Here is a 23,361-nt window from a genome sequence, read left to right on the forward strand (position 1 = left end):
TTAAACAGATTTGCAATAAGCAGCACATGTGCTGGGCACCCTTAACAACAGTGATGCTAAAATGAATAATCTAGGTCTCATGCCATCAAGAGCTCCCAGCTTTGTACAACAGATAGTCATTAAAAAAACAGTTACAGAGAATATGACAAATACTCTTGTAGGGGGATGCTATATATATTTGTAATATAAAAAAAAACACAGGAATTAAATGAAGGAAATAAACTGGTGGCCTCTTTAATCATCAAGAACTCTTGAAAAACTGAGACTCTACCCCTAAGAAGTTCACCTGGAAGTGATTTCATTATTTTGAATATTTACTTAGTGGTGAAGCATCTGATGGATACTTAATTAAACCATCTAAGATTCAGAATTTAAGTAAATATTTGAGACTCAAAATGAATAATTAATATTTTTGTGTTAAAAAAAACTTCTGTATGCTATTTTAGCTGCTCATAATGCTCATAATGGCTTATTTTTAGAGTAGTGGGTCAACCTTTTGATTGTAGTTTAAAGTCCTTAACTGAGTAATTGATTTAGGCTTACAATTTTAAATTAAAGGTTACTAAGTCCAGCAAGTGAAAAGATGATTTATTCAAACATTTATTGAGTTTCAAATACTATGCTAGCAACTACGTTACTAGAATAAATAAAGTACAATTCTTGAACAACTCACATTTTTTTAACTGGAGATAGACATTTCTATAAATAATTACAATTTTTGTGATACATGCTATAAAGTATAAGGCACAGCAGTGGCACCAAAAAAGAATAGCAATTAAATAAAGTAGAACCAAAAACAAAGAGTCTAACAAAGCAACAGCAAGAAACAGAATTTATAAAACTGATATCTGAAAAGTCAGATTCCTGCCCATGACATTCTTACCTGGGCACTGCCACCGAATCCTCAGTAGTCATGAGTCCCAGTTGACCATCACTCCCTGCACCCCACGAAAACAGCTGGCCCCGGTCACTGAGGGCCAGACTGTGGGACTCACCACATGCCACATGGACAATGTGCTGATCTGCCAAAGCTCCAATTTGCTCTGAAAGAGACCAAACCAAGGAGGAAAATGTATAGCCCAGAAATCACACAGAATTTTCTTCAGAATTTCTTCAGAATGATCCTCCTAGGCAGTTCTGTTTTTCAGAAAGAACTACTAAATTGGTATATTTATCGAGATTATAAATTTTATATGTTTCTAAAGAAATCAATTTAGATCCCAGCTACACTGGGTAGCACGTATGCATGCATCAGCAACACATATCCCAGATGTCTTCTCTTGTGCCTGGTGCTTCCCTCCAGCGAGAAGTCCGAAGGTTTACTATTTGCAGAGAGTGAACCAGAGAGGCCCAAATGTGAGTGGGAATGAGACAGATGACTAAAAGCAGTGGCAATGAGTGAAATTCTGCCTGGGAACAATAAGACCCTCCCTCCTAGAGCCCTCCCTCCCTAACAGAGGAAGCACCTTTCTCCCCACAGTTCGGGGACAGTCTCATACATATGCAGGTAATAAAAAAGAGGATTTCCCTGAGAAAACAGGCCCAAAAGAGAAGATCCACAGACACTGACATCTGTGGGGCCCCAGTGAAATGTCCAGCTTCCTGCTAGTTAACAAGCATTGCCCACAGCTCCACTCGCGTTTTAGTACCTTACTTTTAAATATAAAAGGCTGGCCCAGGATTATCACATGTGAGGAAAATGCTAACATGAAAGAAAAGAGCAAAACAAACAGAAGAAAATGAACTGTGAAGATAAAGACCAAGCTGGGAGCAGAAAAAAATTTATGTTGTCAGAGAAATAAAAGAAGATAAGGACCACTGAAACATCTGAAAAACAAAATCATCTTAGAAAATGAAAATACAGCAGCAAAAATTTAAAGAAAAAAGCCGTTGGGGTACCTGGCTGGCTCATTTGGGGTTGTGGGCTCAAGCCTCACATTGGGTGTAGAGATTACTTAAAAATAAAATCTTTTTTTTAATATGAAATTTACTGTCAAATTGGTTTCCACATAACACCCAGTGCTCATCCCAACAGGTGCCCTCCTCAATGCCCATCACCCACCCTCCCCTCCCCCCAAACTCCATCAACCCTCAGTTTATTCTCAGTTTTTAAGAGTCTCTTGTGGTTTGGCTCTCTCCCTAACTTTTTTTTTTCTTCCCCCTCCCCCATGGTCTTCTGTTAAGTTTCTCAGGATCCACATAAGAGTGAAAACATATGGTATCTGTCTTTCTCTCTATGACTTATTTCACTTAGCATAACACTCTCCAGTTCCATCCACATTGCTACAAATGGCCAGATTTCATTCTTTCTCATTGCCAAGTAGTATTCCATTGTGTATATAAACCACAATTTCTTTATCCATTCATCAGTTGATGGACATTTAGGCTCTTTCCATAATTTGGGCTATTGTTGAGAGTGATGCTATAAACATTGGGGTACAAGTGCCCCTATGCATCAGCACTCCTGTATCCCTGGAGTAAATTCCTAGCAGTGCTATTGCTGGTCATAGGGTAGATCTATTTTTAATTTTTTGAGGAACCTCCACACTGTTTTCCAGAGTGGCTGCACCAGTTTGCATTCCCACCAACAGTGCAAGAGGGTTCCCGTTCCTCCACATCCTTGCCAGCATCTATGGTCTCCTGATTTGTTCATTTTAGCCACTCTAACTGGTGTGAGGTGGTATCTCAGTGTGGTTTTGATTTGTATTTCCCTGATGAGGAGCGACGTTGAGCATCTTTTCATGTGCCTGTTGGCCATCCGGATGTCTTCTTTAGAGAAGTGTCTATTCATGTTTTCTGCCCATTTCTTCACTGGGTTATTTGTTTTTCGGGTGTGGAGTTTGGTGAGCTCTTTATAGATTTTGGATACTAGCCCTTTGTCTGATATGTCATTTGCAAATATCTTTTCCCATTCAGTTGGTTGCCTTTTAGTTTTGTTGATTGTTTCCTTTGCAGTGCAGAAGCTTTTTATCTTCATGAGGTCCCAGTAGTTCATTTTTGCTTTTAATTCCCTTGCCTTTGGAGATGGGTCAAGTAAGAAATTGCTGTGGCTGAGGTCAGAGAGGTTTTTGCCTGCTTTCTCTTCTAGGGTTTTGATAGTTTCCTGTCTCACATTCAGGTCCTTCATCCATTTTGAGTTTATTTTTGTGAATGGTGTAAGAAAGTGGTCTAGTTTCATTCTTCTGCATGTTGCTGTCCAGTTCTCCCAGCACCATTTGTTAAAGAGACTGTCTTTTTTCCATTGGATATTCTTTCCTGCTTTGTCAAAGATTAGTTGGCCATACTTTTGTGGGTCCAATTCTGGAGTCTCTACTCTATTCCAATGGTCTATGTGTCTGTTTTTGTGCCAGTACAATGCTGTCTTGATGATTACAGCTTTGAAACCTACAGACATCACAATGACTCTAAACCCATATCTTTCAATAATAACACTGAATGTAAATGGACTAAATGCTCCAACCAAAAGACACAGGGTATCAGAATGGATTAAAAAAACAAGACCCATCTATTTGCTGTCTACAAGAGACTCACTTTAGACCTGAGGACACCTTCAGATTGAAAGGACACCTTCAGATGGAGAACTATCTATCATGCTACTGGAAATCAAAAGAAAGCTGGGGTAGCCATACTTAGACAAACTAGACTTTAAAGGCTGTAACAAGAGATAAAGAAGGGCATTATATAATAATTGCAGGGTTTATCCATCAGGAAATGTCTATGTACCGAATATGGGAGCCCCCAAATATACAAAACAATTACTCACAAACATAAGCAACCTTATTGTGATAATTGCAGGGGACTTTAAACACTCCACTTACAGAAATGGATAGATCATCTAGTCACACGGTCAATAAAGAAACAAGGGCCCTGAATGATACATTGGATCAGATGGACTTAACAGATATATTTAGAACTCTGCATCCCAAAGCAATGGAGTATACTTTCTTCTCGAGTGCACATGGAACGTTCTCCAAGATAGATCACATGCTGGGTCACAAAACAGCCCTTCATAAGTACACAAGAATTGAGATCATACCATGCACACTTATAGACACACAATGCTATGAAACTTGAAATCAACCACAGGAAAAAGTCTGGAAAACCTCCAAAAGCATGGAGGTTAAAGAATACCCTACCAAAGAATGAATGGGTCAACCAGGCAATTAGAGAAGAAATTAAAAAATATATGGAAACAAACGAAAATGAAAATACAACAATCCAAACCCTTTGGGATGCAGTGAAGGCAGTCCTGAGAGGGAAATACATTGCAATCCAGGCCTATCTCAAGAAACAAGAAAAATCCCAAATACAAAATTTAACAGCACACCTAAAGGAAACAGAAGCAGAACAGCAAAGACACCCCAAACCCAGCAGAAGAAGAGAAATAATAAAGATCAGAGCAGAAATAAACAATACAGAATCTAAAAAAACAGTAGAGCAGATCAATGAAACCAAGAGTTGTTTTTTTGAAAAAATAAACAAAATTGATAAACCTCTAGCCAGGCTTTTCAAAAAGTAAAGGGAGATGACCCAAATAGATAAAATCATGAATGAAAATGGAATTATCACCACCAATCCCTCAGAAATACAAGCAATTATCAGGGAATACTATGAAAAATTATATGCCAACAAACTGGACAACCTGGAAGAAATGGACAAATTCCTAAACACCCACACACTTCTAAAACTCAAATGGGAAGAAATAGAAAACTTGAACAGATCCATAACCAGTGAAGAAACTGAATCAGTTATCAAAAATCTCCCAACAAATAAGAGTCCAGGACCAGATGGCTTCCCAGGGGAATTCTACCAGACATTTAAAGCAGAGATAATACCTATCCTTCTCAAGCTGTTCCAAAAAATAGAAAAGGGAAGGAAAACTTCCAGACTCATTCTATGAAGCCAGGATTACTTTGATTCCCAAACCAGACATAGACCCAGCAAAAAAAGAGAACTACAGGCCAATATCCCTGATGAATATGGATGCAAAAATTCTCAACAAGAGACTAGCAAAATCGAATTCAACAGCATATAAAAAGAATTATTCACCACGATCAAGTGGGATTCATTCCTGGGCTGCAGGGCGGGTTCAACATCCACAAATCAATCAATGTGATACATCACATCAATAAAAGAAAAGAACCATATGATCCTGTCAGTCGATGCAGAAAAGCATTTGACAAAATTCAGCATTCTTTCTTAAAAATAAAATCTTAAGAGGGGCGCCTGGGTGACTCAGTTGGTTGAGTGTCTCTGACTCTTGATTTTGGTTCAGGTTATGATCCCAGGGTCATGGGACCGAGCCCTACCATCAGTGTGGAGCCTGCCTGAGATTCTCTTTCTCTTTCTGCCCCTCTCCCCAACTTGTGTTCTGTCTCTCTCTAAAAAAATAAATTAAAATAAAGTAAAATCTTAAGAAAAAGCCTTCAAAAGCAGGATGGCAAACTGGAATTGAAGAAATTTTCTAAAAAACAGAACAAAAAGGCAAAGAGCAAAACAGAGGGAGGAAAAAAGAAATAAATGAGGGGATTATTCCAAGAGGTCCAATAACAGAAAAATAAGAACTCCAAAAAGAGTATGAGAAAAACACAAGGTAAAATATTTCAAAGAAGAAACACAAGAAAAGTTCTCATAACTGAAGGACTTAAGTTTCACATTGAAAGGACCTATGAAGGACTCAGAATAATGACTGATGATAGACCTACTTCAGAGCATTTCATCTTGAAATTTGAGAACACCAAAACAGACTCTAAAGTTTCTAGAGAAGAAAACAGTTTAAATACAATAGAACAAGGATCAGAACAGCATCAGACTTCTCAGAAGCAATACTGAAAACTAGAAGACAATGGAGCAATGCCTTCACAATTCTGAAGGAAAATGACTTCCAACTGAGAATTCTGTATCTAACCAACCATGAATCAAATGTGAGGAGAGGGGGGAAAAAGAATAATTTTCAGGCATGTAAGGCTCTCAAAATATTTTATGTCAGATGCTGCCTTTCTCAGAAAGTTACCATAAGATCATGCCTCCAAAACAAAGGAAAATACAGGACCCAGGAAACAAAAATCTTACACAAGAAGAGGTGAAAAACACTCTGTAGCAGGCCTATGAAGCAAAGTTGAAGGAATGCCTCTAAGGTGAAAAATGAAATACAATCTGATGAATTTTATATTGTTATGGTTTTACAGTTATTTCAGAGAATAAAGAGGTTACTATGCAAAAGAAAAAAAAATAAAAAGAAATCATTAACTTCATGAAACACATAAAACGTTTTATAGGAAATAAAAGTAATCATGTTATACACAACCACAATAACCAAATACATGTAATTTACATAATTAAAAATCTCGTGTCAATTGATTTAAAAACTCAACTATTTGGGAAAGGGTAAGTGTCTAGGGGTGAGGAAGAGAAGAGAGTGGGTGGAGAATATAAAAGAATGCTAATCTTCCCCAGTGTGTCTACAGTATGTAGAGAAAAAATAGCATTATAAGCATGTTATTTAGAAATATAAAGGTAAATATTAAAAGAAAGAGCTAAATAAAAGAGTTGACAGGAATGGTCTCTGCTGGTGAAGACAGGGGAGGCAGGGAGCTGCTATTTGAGCTAAACATAGCTTGTGTAAATATTTTACTTGAAAACAAAAGCTTTTTAAAAAAAATAAGCAACTAAAAATATGCTCACGTCAAAGAAATCTCCTGGAAGATACTTTAACTCCTGTAGTTCCCATTGCCCAACTTCTTTAACTTCGACTCACCATTAGAACCTATGTTCCAACTCAGCCTTGCCTCACACACTAGGAACAGTCCTGTCTCTATTTCAGAACAAGGTAAGAAACTCCTAATCAAAGTACCTCAGGTGATTCAGACTCTACTCATCTGACCAAATATCCACCTTGCACCACAGTTCCAGGAGTTGGGCAGTTTTTATGTTCTCCTGGGCCTGGGTACCTGGCCTGACACATCAGCCATGACTGAGGCCTGAGGCCCTAATACCTGACTTCCTATGCCAACCATTAGCTTTTCTTATCTGGATATTAGCATTTAGTATTAGTATTAGCCATTAGCATTAGTAATAAGTTTCTCCACTGTCTGACAGGATACTCTCTACCTGATCTGCCACCTATTTTCTTGCCTCAAAATCTGTCAATAACATCCCTCTTGATCTTATTTACCACAGCTGAACAGCCTCGAAAGGCCATGTCTAGATTCCAAGTACCATTTACTCCCAATCTGGTCAAGTCCAAGACAAACCAATTCCTGAACCATCACATATTAGCCATCAAAACAGACATCAAACCACCATTGCCACAACAATAAAACCTGCAGCCCCAAAGGCAATGTCTGGTAATACAAAAATCTATGAAGAATCAAACCACCGACTGTACCACATCCAACTTATTTTATTTCTTCTGACCAGAAAACCAAGCTCATCTGATTCAGACTGGAGATCTGTTAGAGTGAAATTATAATCCCTCTTCTAGAATCCACTCCTTAGGTCGGGCCAATGTGGGAATGAATGTTTCATTCACACCTCTCCCTGAACACTCCCTTGCCCCAGTTGGGAACAGTCAGGCTGCAGTGCACATTTTCACATGCAATCTCTCTGGTTCATTCTGTCAAGACTATATGCTATATTTTGCAGATCATGACAGAACCTCAACCCACGCATTAAAATAATTAAACATACTGAGAAATATTTGGCATTTTTTGATGATAAAAGTATATCTTCTCTCTGATCCTCTCATAGCAACCCTTTAAAGTCTTTAACAGTCTTTAGCAATGTTCTCAACACTGAATGAGCCAAAGGAATAGGGCAGAACAGTGACAAATGTGGAATACGTTTAGAGCAAGTCAGCAGTTCAACTGGACTTATAACATCAGGATTATTTCTACCTCGTTTTTGAGCCTATCACAATTTTTAATCTATTCTCAAGCTAATAGTGAATTGGGCATTAAACCATCAAAGGGTGGTAATAGAGAAGGATGGTATGAGCCTAGAGGGTACATGGATGATGTCAATACTTACTTAATCCTGCAGCAACCCTGTGAAGCAGGGTTATAATAAGCCTCAGCTCAGAAAACATGTAACGTGGCCAAGAGCCACAATTAATGAATGGAGGAGCTAAAACTGGATCCCATGTCCTTCTGACTTCAGAGTGATTATACCCAATAGGCTGTATTATATTCTTTCATGGAAAAGGACTAGAAAGATTTTAAGTCGGTAAAAGTAACAATAAAGAGATTAGTCTAGGTATGGATAACAAAAAAAATGACTCTTTTTCTTCATGTCTGTTCAGATGAGAAATATATTTAATAGTCTGCAGTTGGATGGAAAGTATACAGAATATACAAAATTAGTAATCAACATTTGGTACTAAATTTTTAACTAATAAAACTATAATAAATTAAATGTCAGCAGTTGGTATGATAAAAAGGATTAAACTCTCATTACTTAAATGTATCCTTTCTGAGTTTCTCCCAATTATCTATTCGAAGATTGTACTTTAATAGTAGAAAAGACAAGGCCATCCTGTGAGAAATCCTATGCTCTGCACTGCCATCCTATGGATTCTAAATCCTTATATTCACGCAACCCGGATTCCTGCTTCCCACTGAACACATCCTAGTGCACGCCCCATCTCCTGCTGCTACACTCTTGCTCTCCCCTGGCAGTGTTCCCTCAGTACTCTCAACCCAGTCTGAGGGGTGCAGCTGACTTGAACTAAAGATCTGCGATGATGGAAATAAGATTATCTCAACAAACCACTCAAAACAGAAAATAGTCCAAATTCTCCTGCAGATCCCAAAAAGAGAATTTCCTAGTGCCTGATTCTCCTCCTGGGGTCCCCGTCTTCCCACAACACAACTAGGCTCGCTCGCTCTCTCTCTCTCTCTCTCTCTCTCTCTCTCTCTCCAGTATTTGCTTCTGTATCTGTCTTGTCCTAAGCCATATTCCAACTATTTTCTTAATTATTCATCTAAACATTTGGCGGGAGGTGGTCTGGGCTATGCTTAGACTCAACTCTATAACACAACAATAACAGAAAAGAGTTATTTCCACAAGAGAAATTCTATCTTGTTCTTGAGCCAAGGCATTCAAAACAGCTTCAGCTTTCCAAAAACAAATTTTTTATTTACTGTACAGTAAGACTGGCCTTTTATTACGTACAAGTCTATGAATTTAAGCACATGTCACAATCAAGATATGGAACATCACTCCAAAAAAGTCCTTTGTGCTGTCTCTTAGTCACACACTCTCCTAATCCCTAACTCCTGACAACCACTGATCCCTTTTCTAGCATTATAGTTTTATATTTTTCTATAGCATCACATAAATGGAATTCTATAGTATCTAACCTTTCAAGTCTGGATTCTCTCACTCTATACAATGACTGAGAGACTCATCCAGGTTGTTGCATGTATCCCACAGTGACCAGTACTCCACTGATTATGGATGTACCACAAACCACTGTTCCTAGTTTGCATCAATTATAGAGTTGCAATAAGCATTTGTGTACAGGTAACTATGTAAGAATAAATTTTCATTTTCTGAAGTAAATGCCCAGAAGTAAATACTTAGACTTCCTAGATTATTATTTTTGAAGTCAATTCCTTTTTCTTTTGTTTTCTTTTTTGTTGTTTTTGGGTTTTGTTTTTTTTTTTGATAGAGAGAGAGAGTGCACGCAAGTGAGCACCGGGCAGAGAAAGAGAAGTAGGGCTCACTCGAAGCAGGTCACGAGATCACCCAATGTGGGACTCAAACTCATGAACTGTTAGATCATGACCTGAGCCTAAATCAGATGCTTAACTGACCGAGTCACCCAAGTGTCCCTGAAGTCAATTTCTTATACACAGCATGTGGTAGGGTTATTTTTAAAAATCTAATATAAGATCTGTATTTTGATTGTTTTTAGACTATTTATATTTAATAAAATTAGTGATATGTTTGGATTTTTGACCTACCTTTTTGTTATTTGTTTTCAGTGTGTTCCCTCTGTTTTTCATGGCTCTTTTTCCTCATTCCTACCTTCTTCTGCATTATTTACGTATTTTCTAGTATTCCCTCTTAATTCATTGTGCTTTTTACTATATCTCTTTGTATAGTTACCTAAGTGATTGCTCTAGGGATTACAATATAATTATTTTTTTCAGTGTCTACTTAGAATCAATACCATTTCAAGTAGAATGCAGAAATTTTATCATTATATGGGTCCCTTTATCCCCCTCCCCCTGAAGCTACAGTAGTCTTAAATATTACATCTGTACACTTTGAAAACTCTACCACAATGTTAGAATTTTTGCTGTAAATCAAATATATTTTAAAGAACTCAAGAAGAGAACAGTCTATAATATTTACCCATATATGTACTATTTCTGTTGCTCTTTCTTCTTCCTGATATCCAGTATTCCTTCTGTTATCATTTCCTTTCTGTCCAAATAACGTTCTTTAGCAATTGTCTAGGACAGGTCTGCTGGCTATGGGTTTTCTGACTTTTCCTTTATCTGAAAATGCCTTTGTTTCACATTCATTTGTAAAGGGTATTTTTTTGCTGGACAGAGAATTCTGGATAGACTTCTATTCTTGCAGCACTTTAAAAATGCTGTGCCGCTTATGGCCTCCATAGCTTCTGGGGTGAAATTCACTATGATTTGATTCAATCTTGTCCTACAGGTAATATGTGTTTTTCCTCTGGTTGCTTTCAAGTGTTTTTTCAGAAGTTTGATTATGATCTTGGTGTGGATTTCTTTCAGTTTATCTTACTTGGGTTTACTGCACTTCTTGAATCTGTTTATATCTATTGCCAAATTTAGAAGTTTATCAGCCATTATCCTTTTCAGTAGTACCACATTCTTTCTCCTCTCCTGACAAGACTCCCATGACATGAATATTAGACTTCCTGTCCTTGTCCCACAGGTCGCCAAAATCCTGTTTCATTTTTACCTTCACTCTGTTCTATCTCTGTTATTCAGATTGGGGAATTTCTATTGGCCTATCTTCAACTTCACTGATTCTTTCCTCTGTCCTCTCCATTCTGCTACTGAGGCCATCCAATGAGTTTTCCATTTTGGCTACCTTATTGGTTCCTCTTTATATAATCTATTTCTTTGCAGAGGATTTCATTTTCCCATTTATTTCACTAGAGTTTGAGCCTGACTATTGGAATATTTGTGTGACAGTTGCTTTAAAATCTTTGTCAGATAATCCCAATACCTATATTATTTTAGTTTTGCCATCAACTGATTGTCCCTTACCATACTAGTTGAGATTTTCCTGGGTTTACATATGCTGAGTAATTCTGAATTATACCATAAGCATTTTGAGTATTTTAAGACTCTGTGACTTATTTAAATCTTCTGGAGAATGCTGACAATTGTGTTTTAGTTTTCAAAGCTTCTGCACTGCCATTCAGATTTGTGCCCTGCACATAGCACATGGTGGCCAGCCTGAACATGGGTGGTGATGTATGTGTTAGTTCAGTTCTCAGAGTCATTTATATGTGAAGTAGGATAAGATCCACATATACACAGCTCAGGGGTGAGCCCAGGAGTTTAGATGACTCTATCTAGCTGCTTTCTCAAGCTCCTTCTTCCCTTAAATCTCCCCAATACTTTCAGGTTTCTTGGAGCTCCTTTGTAACTCTCCAGTCAATATACTGTACTTCCACAGCTGTATGTGCCTCTGGGACCAAATGGCAGGAAGACCAGAGGGGGAAAGTGGTGAACTCAATGGTAGTTCAGTGGTACCTTGAATTCTGGTCTTTCCCAATCCACCTGCCATCATTTGCTTTTCAGCACCCAAAAAGAGCTACTTCATGCATTCTGTCCAGGTTTTATAGTCACATTCAGTAAGAGAGAGAGAAAAGAATGTGCTTGCCCCATCGTACCTGAAACTGGAAACCCAGAGCCAGAATCTTAAAATAACATTTTTCTTCCCCGACATGTATGGATTTTTCTTTTTTTTTAAATCAGACGAAGTCCACAAACTATCTTTGTTCAACCTGGCTAAATTAAAAGAAAAGGCAAAGACACAGCTCTCCCACAAATGCTCCAACTAAAGTCATATTAACCTTCCTATATGGTGTAGAGCTGGATTCCTGGAGACATGCAGCATCTCTGAGCAGCTGATACTTCATTTAAATTATCCAGGAATATCAAATGTTTACTTGCTTAATCCTATGTATGCCAATCCTATGACCAAGTTTAAGCAATCATTGAACCAAATAGTTTCAACTAAAGAATGAGAGAAAAAGACCAATTATGACAGACTTCAGAGTACTATTTCTCAGTTCAGAGACAGGTGACTTTATCTTAGGCCTTTAAGTTTATATACAAATGTCCCCACCCCACCCCCCAAAAAAACAAACCAAAAAAACCTAAAAAACACTATGAAGAATGTTTCTGATAATATTTTCTTCTTAGAGCCATAAATTTCAAGTTACCATATATGCTTTCAGATGCAATAAACCAGACACACTAAGGCAGGTAGGACATATGGAGGCCTGTCACAGGCAATGGAAGGGGAGAGGACTGTGTTTTTGAGTCACTAGCACTGCAGTAGTCAGAATAAGATCAGCTGCAGTGACTCAGTTATTTTTCAGGAACACAGAATTGCTAATCATGGCATAATTTGATGCTATGTTTTAATAGACAAGCATGGTTCTGGTCCAAGATGACAAGGTAGGAAGACCCTGAACTCACTTCCTCCATGGAACATATTAAATCTACACCTATTTATACAGTAATTCCTTCTGAAGAACTGAGGGCTGACTAAACAGCTTTAGCATATCAAAAAACCACATAGAGAATGGCAAGAAAGACAGGAGACACAGTAACTAACCAAACCCCCACCCCAACACTGTGAACTGCAGTGGGGAGGGACAGTACTGAGGGACCGTGAGCAGATATGTCTGCCATGGGGCACAGGAAAAAAAGCCTCAGTTTAAAAGAGAAACCTGATACATAAAAGTACATAAGAAATACAGCTCTAAAACTTTATCAACTAGCAGGGAAGTTGCTGGAACTCTCTTCAGGTCGAAGGGGCTAGTGACATGGTTAGCATTCCTCCTGCACTTTGACAGTGCAAATGAGAGCAGGGTCTCATGGCCATAGCCACAAGATGCCATAGCTGGCCTGCCACCTCAGTGAGCACAGGGTCCGTAGCCCACAACATTCCTGGATGCTCTGAGGCCCAGAAAAAAAAGCCATGGTTAAAAAGAGCAAAAAGAATATATAAGAAGTAGGCCTAAAACCCTGCCAAACAGCAGAGGAGCTGCTGAAACCCTCTTCAGGTCTGAGGTCCTAAAGAGCACCATGGTTTACGTTCCCCTTCCATCTTGAAAGCATGGATTACACCAAGGTCCAGGCACCCTAAGCAGCTTACTGCTTCAGCGAGCCCCAGACCCCTAACCCACACGAGTCCCAGCCCTCCCACTAAGGAGAAACCCAGCACACACACACCACGACATCCCTGGTCAGTGCTCATTACAGCCATTACAACAAGGTGACACAAGTACACAGCACCCTAGAATACTCCAGGCCTGTATGACTTCGACTTCAGATAGCTTGGCTAAGGCTCCCCCCCGATGCAGAGTGCTCTGACAACCTGGCTGACACTGACTTCAGCTCTGGCAGCACATCCCCCTGATAGAGCACCCCAGAACCCCAGTCCATGCCTGCCTCAGTTCCAGCTGCCCCACTAGGGCACCCCCTAAATGGAATGCCCCACGAACCCAGAGCCAGTACCCCACCTCATCTCCAGCCAAACCACAGGATGTCCCCTGTGCAGAGTGCCCTGGGACATCCTGGCCCACATCAACCTTGGCTGATCAACCAGTCATCATACCAGAGCACCCCCTATGCTGAATACCCCATGACCACCCCCGCAGCTTACGCCCACTTCAGCTTTAGCAGGCCTGCCAGAGCAATCTCTACACAGGAAACCGCCCCCAGGACAACACCAAACCACACCCAATTCAGCTCTTACCATCCCACCAGGGCAGCCACAGTACCGAGTGCCCTGAGACCACAAGCCCATGGCCACAATTCCAGCTAGGCAGGCAAAGCCACTAGGCACACACAGTCTACACAGGGATGATCACGCACAAAGCCATGCTTCAAGTTCAGGAGAAGTAGCTGTTCTGCCTAACCCATTGACACAAACACAGAAAGTCAAGCAAAATGAGAAGACAGAGGAATATGATCCAAATGAAAGAACAAAACAAAACCTCAGAAAAAGAACAAAATCGTTTAAGGTCACAAAAATGCTTACTGCACTGGAGCAGAGTGGATAAACTCACTGAGAACTTCAACAAAGAGATACAAAAATATAAAAAAGAACAATCAGAGCTGAAGAATACAATAACTAAATGAAAAATACACTAAGGGGAATCCACAGCAGATTAGCAGATGCAGAAGAATGGAGCAGCAACCTAGAAGAAGAGTAGTACAAAGCACCCAAGCTCAACAGCAAAAGGAAAAACAGAATTTTTTAAAAATGGGGATGGTGGGGGTGCCTGGCTGGCTCAGTCAGTATAGCATGCAACTCTTGAGTGCGGGGTTGTGAGTTTGAGTCCTATTTGGGTATAGAATTTACTTAAAAAAAAAAAAGTGGACACTTAATGCAGTTGATGTTCTAATAAACTATTCATTGTAACAACTCCTCTGATTCTATCTAGGTAAAAAAAAAAAAAAAAAAACAAAAAAAAACAAAAAAAAACGAACACCACTAACACATCTGAGTTTAGGCTTTCTATATTCATATGCAATAAAACTGTTACTTAAAAATAAATAAATAAATGAGGATACATTAAAGCATATCTTGGACAACACCAAGGGAACAAAACTTCACATTATAGGGGTCCCAGGAGGAGAAAAGATAGAGAATGGGGCAGAAAGCTTATTTGAAGAAACAACAGCTGAAAACTTTCCTAACCTCGGAAACAGATATCAGGCTTAGGAAGCACAGAAAGTTCAAAAAATTAATCCATGACACATAACAATTAAAATGCCAGGGTTAGGGGCACCTGGGTGGCTCAGTCGGTTAAGCGTCTGACTTCGGCTCAGGTCATGATCTCACGGTCCATGAGTGCGAGCCCCGCATCAGGCTCTGTGCTGACAGCTCAGAGCCTGGAGCCTGTTTCAGATTCTGTGTCTCCCTCTCTCTGACCCTCCCCCGTTCATGCTCTGTCTCTGTCTCAAAAATAAATAAACATTAAAAAAAAAATTTTTTTTTAATGTCAAGGGTTAAAGATAAAGAGAAAAATTTAGAAGCAGCAAAAGAGAAGCACTAAGTCATATACAAACTTATATATATATAGAAACCCCAAAAAGCTATCAGCTGATTTTTCAGCAGAAACCCTCCAGGCCAGAAGGGAGTGGCATGATATATTCAAAGAAGAAAATCTACCATCAAGAATACTCTATCTGGCAAGGTTATCATTCAGAATTGAAGGAGAGATAAAGAGTTTCCCAGACAAAAGTCAAAGGAATTAATCACCACTAAACATTTACAAGAAATGTTAAAGAACTTCTTTACATGAAAAATAAAAGATCATAATTAGAAATGAGAAAAGTATGAATAAAAGACGTAAAATATGACAACATATACATAAAAGACAGAGGGAGAGGGGAGCAAAAAAGTAGTTATTTTAGAATGTGTTGGAACTTAAGTGACCATCAATTTAACATAGACTGATATATACTCAGAATGTTATATATAAAACACATGGTAACCGCAAGCCCAAAACCTATAATATGTGCACAAAAAATAAAGAGAAAGACAAGCGCAACACTACACAAAGTCATCAATCATGTGAAAAGAGCAAGAGAAGGAACAAAGAACTACAAAAACAATCAGAAAACAATTACCTATCAAAAATTACTTTAAATATAAATGGTCTAAATGCTCCAATCAAAAGACATGACATTAAAAGGAACAATTCATCAAGAAGACCTAATAATCTTTTATCACAGCAGGGATGCCAGGATGGCTCAGTCGGCTAAGTGTCCAACTCTTGGTTTTGGCTCACTGTTCATGAGTTTGAGTCCCATGTGAGGCTCTGTACTGATAGTATGGAGACTGCCTGAGATATATTCTCTCTCTCTCTCTCTCTCTCTCTCTCTCTCTCTCTCTCTCTCCCCCCCCTCCTTTGCTCTCTCTCAAAATAAGTAAATTTTAAAAAATATTAATTTTATCACAGCAGGCAAAACATTTCTTACTGAGATCCATCTACTTTATCTTTAGATTGCAGTCCTGTCCATTTTCTCTTAAAAACATATGTGTGTGAAAAAACTCCAATCAAACAGAGATAGAATGTATTGATGGGCAAGACCCAACTACATACTGCCTTCAAAATACCCACTTCAAATATAAACACAAAGAAAAATGAAAAGTAAAAGATATATCCTGTTAACACTAATCAAAAGAAAGGTGAAGTTGCCATATTCATATCAGGCAAAGTAGACTTCAAAGCAGTGAATATTATCAGGGATAAAGAATGACATTTCATGACATTAAAAGAAACACTTCATCAAGAAGACCTAATAATCTTAAATAATTTAAATAAACCTTAGTCTTAAATGTGTGCATACCTAGAGCTTCAAAATACACATAGCAAAACTTAGAGAGCCAAAAGAAGAAATAAACAAATCAACGATAGTCAATGATTTAAACACTATACTCTCACTAATGGATAGAACAAGCAGACACAAAATCAGTAAGCATATAGTATACTGAACAACATCATCAACTTCACCTAATTGATATTTATAAAACACTAGCTACCCATCAAGAGCAAAATACACATTCTTTCCAATTGCACACAGAGCATTCACCAAAATAGACTGTATTCTGGGCTATTATACAAATCTAAATAATTTTAAGAGGCCTGAAATCATACAAAATATGTACTGTGACCATAGAGTATTAAACTAGAAATCATTAAATGAAAAATATCAGTAAAATCCCTATGTATTTGGATATTAAACCACACACCTCTAAACAATCCATAGGCCAAAGCAGAAATCATAAGGGAAATCATTACAAAGTACTTGGAACTAAATAAGAACATGTCTATTGAGAATTTGTGGAATACTGCTAAATAAAGTGAAGCTTAAAAGGAAACTTTTTAGCATGAAATGCTTACTAGAAAAGAAGAAAAGTGGCAAGTCAGTGATTTAAATTTCCACATTAAGAAAATGGAAAAAAATAGTAAATTAAGCACAAAGTAAATAAAAGAAAGGAAATGGTAATAGCACAAACCAATAAAATAGAAAAGAAGAAGGAGGAGGAGGAGGAGGTGGTGGAGGAGAAGAAACAGCAGCAGGAGCAAGAACAGCAGCACCAGCAGAAGAAAAATCACTGAAACCAAAAACTTTTTCTTTAAAAATATTAATAAAATTAATTAACCTCTACCCAGTCTAATCAGGAAACAAAGAGAGAAGACACAAATTATCTCCATCAAAAAAAAAAAAAAAAAAAAAAAAAACCCAGAGCGTACAGACATGAAAAGGATAACAAGGGGACATTATGAAAAATTTTATGCACCAAAACATGACCACTTAGGTGAAGTGGACAAACTCCTTCAAAGACAACCAATGAAAACTCACGTCAGACAAAATAGGTAATCTGACTATTCTCATATCTTTAAAAAAAATGAAATTGTAACTAAAAATGTCCTCCAAAGAAATCTCTAGGCTCAAATGGCTTCACTGGAGATTCTACCAACCATTTAAGGAAGAAATAATAACCTATAATGAGTCTATATATAATATAGACAAACTCTTCCAGAAAACAGAAGGGGGTACACCTCCCAACTCACGGTATAAGTCTCGCATTCCCCATAGAACAAAACCAAAGACACTGAAAGAAAAGAAAATCAATAATCCTCATGAACGCAGATGCACAAACCTTACCAAATTTTTAGAAATCAAAAGAAGCAATATGTAAAAATCACCAAGTGAGATTTATCCCAAGAATGCAAGTTCAATTTAATAAACAAGTACAATTCATGAAATTCACCACTCAATATACTAAAAATGAATATACATACAATCACTTCAGTAGACTGAGAATAGCACTTAACAAAATTCAATACTCATAGCTTAAAAAAATTAATAAGTATCAAGCATCTTCCACAAGTTGATAAAAGGAATCCAAGAAAAACCCACTGTTAACATCACATTTAATAGTGAAAAATGAATGCTTTACCTCTAAGATCATGAACAAGGCAAGGATATCTACTTTTATCATTTCTATTCATCATTGTTCTACAGTTCATTCAGTGAAATAAAGAAAGAAGATGAAATAATAAGGCACAGGAAAGAACAAATAAATGTTCTGACATTGTAGACAACATTATCATTTATGCAGAAATTTGTAAGAAGTCCACAAAAATGCTACTAGAACTATTAAGAGACTTTAGCAAGGTGATTCAAGATCAACATACAAAAAATTAACTGTATTTCTATATACTACTAAAGAAATTAAGTATTAAATTCTTTTAAAATACCAAGTGTAATAACAGTAAATATATGAAGTATTCAGAAACAGGGTCAGCTGGGTGGCTTAGTCAGCTGAGTGTCCGACTTTGGCTCAGGTCGGTCATGATCTCATGTAAAATACTTAAAACACAAAAAACATGAATCCTAAAAGTAAAAACTAATAATTGAATTTCATCAAAATAAAAACTTTTGCTCTTCAAAAGACACTGTTAAAAACATGAAAAGGAAAACCAGAGATTGGAATATATGCAAAATATTTGATAAAAGTCTTGTATACTGAATATATAAAGTAACTATTAAATGTTAGGAATGAGATAAGCAATGGAACACCTAGCTGGCTCAGTCAATAGAGCATGTAACTCTTGATCTCAGGGTTCTGAGTTTGAGCCCCACACTAGGTATACAGATTACTTAAAAATAAAATCTTAAAAAAAGAAAAAGAATAAGACAGCATTTTGATTTTTTTTAATGGACAAAATATTTGAACATAACTTTGCCAAAAATAAGATATATGAATGGCTAAAAATAAGCACATGAAAAGCTGCTCAACATCGTTAGTCATTAGTGAAATGTATATTAAAAACCACAATGAGATTCTACTGCACACCACTTTGAATGGTACAATTAAAAAGATGGACAATACCAAGTGATAGAGAGGATAGGGAACAACTAGAACTTGTATGAACTGCTGGTGGAATTTTAAACTGGTACTGTCACCATGGAAATCTAGCAGTTTCTTATAAAGCTACCATATGAACCAGTTCCTAGGAATTTACCCAAGAAAAATTAATATTTCACTATTGACTAATGATGTTGAGCAGCTTTTCATGTGCTTATTTTTAGCCATTTATATATCTTATTTGTGGCAAAGTTATGTTCAAATATTTTATCCATCAAAAAAATCAAAAATGCTGTTTTATTCTTTTAATTTAATAGATGAATCTCAAAAGCATTATTCTAGGGGCACCTGAGTGGCTCAGTTGGTTAAGCAGCTGACTCTTGATATCAGCTCAGGTCATGATCTTGCAGTTCATGAGTTCAAGCCCCGTGTCCGGTTCTACACTGACAGTGCAGAGCCTACTTGGGATTCTCTCTCTCTCCCTCTCTCTCTGCCTCTCCCCGGCTCATGCTTTCTCTCTCTCAAAATAAACAAACTTTAAAAAAGGAAACAAAAAATAAAATACCACCCCCAAAATGAAAACCTAACTTAAAAAAAAAAAACTTTAAAAAAAGCATTATTCTAAACAGCCAGACACAAAAGATTATACATTTATATATTAGAAAAGTCAAAACTATTGTAACAAAAAGCAGATGTAGGGAAAAAACAGTTGATGGGGGAGATGGAACTGACTACAATGAGGCACAAGAGAGGTCTGGGGTGAAAGAAATGTTCTCTATCACAACTGTGATGGCTACCTGATTCTCTAGGACTGTTAAAACTCATTAAATTGTACACTTAGAATTGGTGAATCCCAGGAGTGCTTGGGTGGCTCAGTTGGTTAAGCATCTGACTCTTGATTTTGGCTCAAGTCATGATCTCAAAGTTCGTGAGATCAAGCCCTGTGTCGGGCTCTGCGCTGACAACTGAGGAGGCAAACAAGACCTATGTACTGATGCTAAGCACACCATAATGAAAGGGGTATGAACAGGTTGCTAAAGGCAGCCCATGTGACAGGCTTCTAATCCAGCCTGTGCACAGGAGAGAGAGAATTAGGAAAGGCTTCTTGGAAGAGGAAATATCCAAGATGTGACCTAAGTGAAGCTGGTTATTCATTCATCCACCCATCTATCCATTCATCCATCAATCATGACCCAAAATCCGTAACAGGAGATAGACCTAAAGATTCTTTTATAGTGAGGTAAATCCAATGACAAAATTGCATACAGCATATTATGAGGACAGAGGATGAGTAATCAAATTTGCCTGAGAGAGCCAAGAGACACCTTCCTAGGAGTCAATATGCAGAAGGGAGTCTTTTTAATTTTTTTAATGTTAGTTTATTTTTGAGAGAGAGAGAGCACGAGTAAGGGGGGCAGAGAGAGAGGGAGACAGAATCCAAAGCAGGTTCCAGGCTCCAAGCCAATGCAGGGCTCAAACTCCCAAACCATGAGATCATGACCTAAGCCGAAGTTGGTGACTCAACTGATTGAGCCACGCAGGCACCCGGGAGTCTTTTTCTAAACATGAACACCTGGGTCCATCCTTAACACTGGAATTACAAATTTAGCCTCAAAGACCACACATGTTTTTGGGTTTTCTTTTTAGTTGTCCAAGTGCTTCTAATGTTAAGAAATATTACATTGAAAAGCTTCATGACATTGGATTTGACATTTGATTTCTTGGATATGACACCAAAGGCACAGGCAAAAAAAGAAGAAAAAAAAAAAAACTGGAGTTCATGAGAATTTTTAAGAATTATGCATCAAAAGGCACTTTGAAAAAGAGTTAATAGGCAACTCACAGAATGGGAGAAAATATTTGCAACCTGCATTATCTTATAAGAGAATAATATCCAGAATATATAGAAAACTCCTAAAACTCAATAACAAAAAAATAAACAACCCAATTCAAAAAGGGGAAAGGACTTGAACATACATTTCTCCAAAGATTTTTAAATGGCCCATGAGCATATAAAAATATTCTCAACATCACTAATCATTAGAGAAATGCAAATCAAAATTACAATGAAATGCCACCTCACACTATCAGAAAAAGAGGCTACTAGCAGAAAAACAGAAAAAAACAAGTGTCAGTGAGGATGGGGAGAAACTGGAATCCTGTGCACTACTGATGAGAATGTAAAATGGTATGGCCCCTGTGGAAAACAGTATGATGGTTCCTCAAAAAATTAAAAATTATCAAATGATACAGCAATTTCACTCCTGGGGAAAGCAGGGTCTTGATAAGATATCTGTACACCCACATTCTTAGAAGTATAATTCACAATAGCTAAAACATGAAAGCAACCTAAATGTCTACTGACAGATGAATAGATAACAAAATGCAGTATATCATAGTACAGAATATTATTCAGCTTTAAAAAGGCATTTCTGACACATGCTACAACATGGATAAAACCTGAGGTCATTATGCTAAATGAAATAAGACAATCAGAAAAAGACAAACACTGTATGATTCCACTCATATGAAGTAGTTTACAGTAGTCAAAATCATAAAGACAGCAGAATGGTCACCTAAAGGAGCAGGGAAATGGGGCATTATTGTTTTAGTTTTACAAGATATGAAAAGTTTCAGAGACAGATGATGGTAATTGTAGCACAACATTATAAATGTACTTAATACCACTGAAATGTACACTTAAAAATGGTTAGGATGCTGAATTTTATGTTACATGCACTTTGCTACACAAAACACTGCATTGATTCTGAACCTGCTATACTCATGGAGCACCCACTGTATCAATAATACTACAATTTCTAGCATTATTCACTGCTTCCTATGTATTAGGAACTGTTTTAAGTGCTTTATCCTTTTTCTTTCATTTAATCTTCACAATAACCCTATAAGGTAGGCACTCTTATGGACAGATATGATTTTTAAAAATCTCTCAGATCCTCATACTCTGCTAGCAAAAATGTAAAATGGTACAACCACTTTGGAAAATAGTTGGCAGTTCCTTAAAAAGTTAAACCTGGTTACCTATGACCCAACAATTCCACTCCTACATATACATACCTAAAAGAAATGAAAACACATACGCACACAAAAACTTGTACACAAATGTCCACAGCAGCATTATTCATAATATCCTAAAAGTGGGAAACCAAATGTCCATCAAGTGATGCAAGTGTAAACAAAATGTGGTATATCCATACAATGGAATATTATCTGTCAACAAAAAGGAGTAAAGTACTGATATATGCTGTAAATCTTAAAAACATTATGCTAAATTAAAATCAGCCAGTCAGAGAAGACCACATATTGTATTTCACTTACATAAAATGTTCAGAATAGGCAAATCTATGAAGACAGAAAGTAGATTAGCAGTTGCCTAAGGCCAGTGGTTGGGGAATGGGGAAACAAGTAAATGACTGCTAATGGTATGAGGTCTTTTTGGGGGCAATGAAAATGTTCTAAAATTGATAGTGGTGATAACTGCACAACTCTGAATATACTAAAAACCACTGAACTGTACACCTCAAGTGGGTAATTGTATGGTATGTGAATTATATCCCAATAAAGCTATCATTAAAAACAAAGATGTCTCAGGGTGCCTGAGTGGCTCAGTCAGTTAAGCATCCAACTTCAGCTCAGGTCATGATCTCAGGTTTGTGGGTTCAAGCCCTGCATCGGGCTCTGTGCTGACAGCTCAGAGACTGGAGCCTGCTTCAGATTTTGTGTCTCCCTCTCTCTCGTGCCCCCTCTGCCACTCTCTCAAAAATAAATAAACATTAAAAAAAATGATGTCTCAGAGTGGAAGACGAGTACAATCCTGAGTCAGCAGCACTCTGTCCTAGCAATCCAAGTACAATTATCTACCACAGAGTGCAAGCAGGGAAGGAGCAGAGAAAGAGAGAGAGACACAGAGTTCAAAGCTGACTCCAGGCTCCAAGCTGTCAGCACAGAGCCCGAAGCGGGGCTAGAACTCATGAAACATGAAATCATGACCTGAGCCGAAGTCAGATGCTCAACCGACTGAGCCACCCAGGCACCCCTGGAATACTTATAGTTTTAAGATACAAAAAACTCAATACATATTTGGGTAAGGGAACTAAGACATTGTAGGATGTCAATACTCAATATATTTGGGTCCCCAGCACCAACAATGTACAGCTGACCCTTGAATACACAGGTTTGAACTGCATGGGTCCACTTACACATGGATTTATATATATA

The 23,361-nt window shown here is 37.7% G+C and overlaps 1 protein-coding gene across 2 annotated transcripts in view; it reads right to left on the reverse strand.

The window, feature by feature from the left end:
* The window catches only part of HERC3 (HECT and RLD domain containing E3 ubiquitin protein ligase 3), a 111,334-nt gene that overhangs the window by 58,235 nt on the left and 29,738 nt on the right, over positions 1-23,361 (reverse strand). For both annotated transcript variants that reach the window (XM_025921404.2, XM_086704599.1), the window contains exon 4: positions 884-1,043. In XM_025921404.2, coding sequence (XP_025777189.1) covers positions 884-1,043 — 160 coding nt within the window. The remainder of the gene's footprint in view (positions 1-883; positions 1,044-23,361) is intronic.

This window comes from Puma concolor, chromosome B1, assembly GCF_028749965.1.
Source record: "Puma concolor isolate L17-30 chromosome B1, mPumCon1.1.hap2, whole genome shotgun sequence".
Classification (NCBI taxonomy): Eukaryota; Metazoa; Chordata; class Mammalia; order Carnivora; family Felidae; genus Puma; species Puma concolor.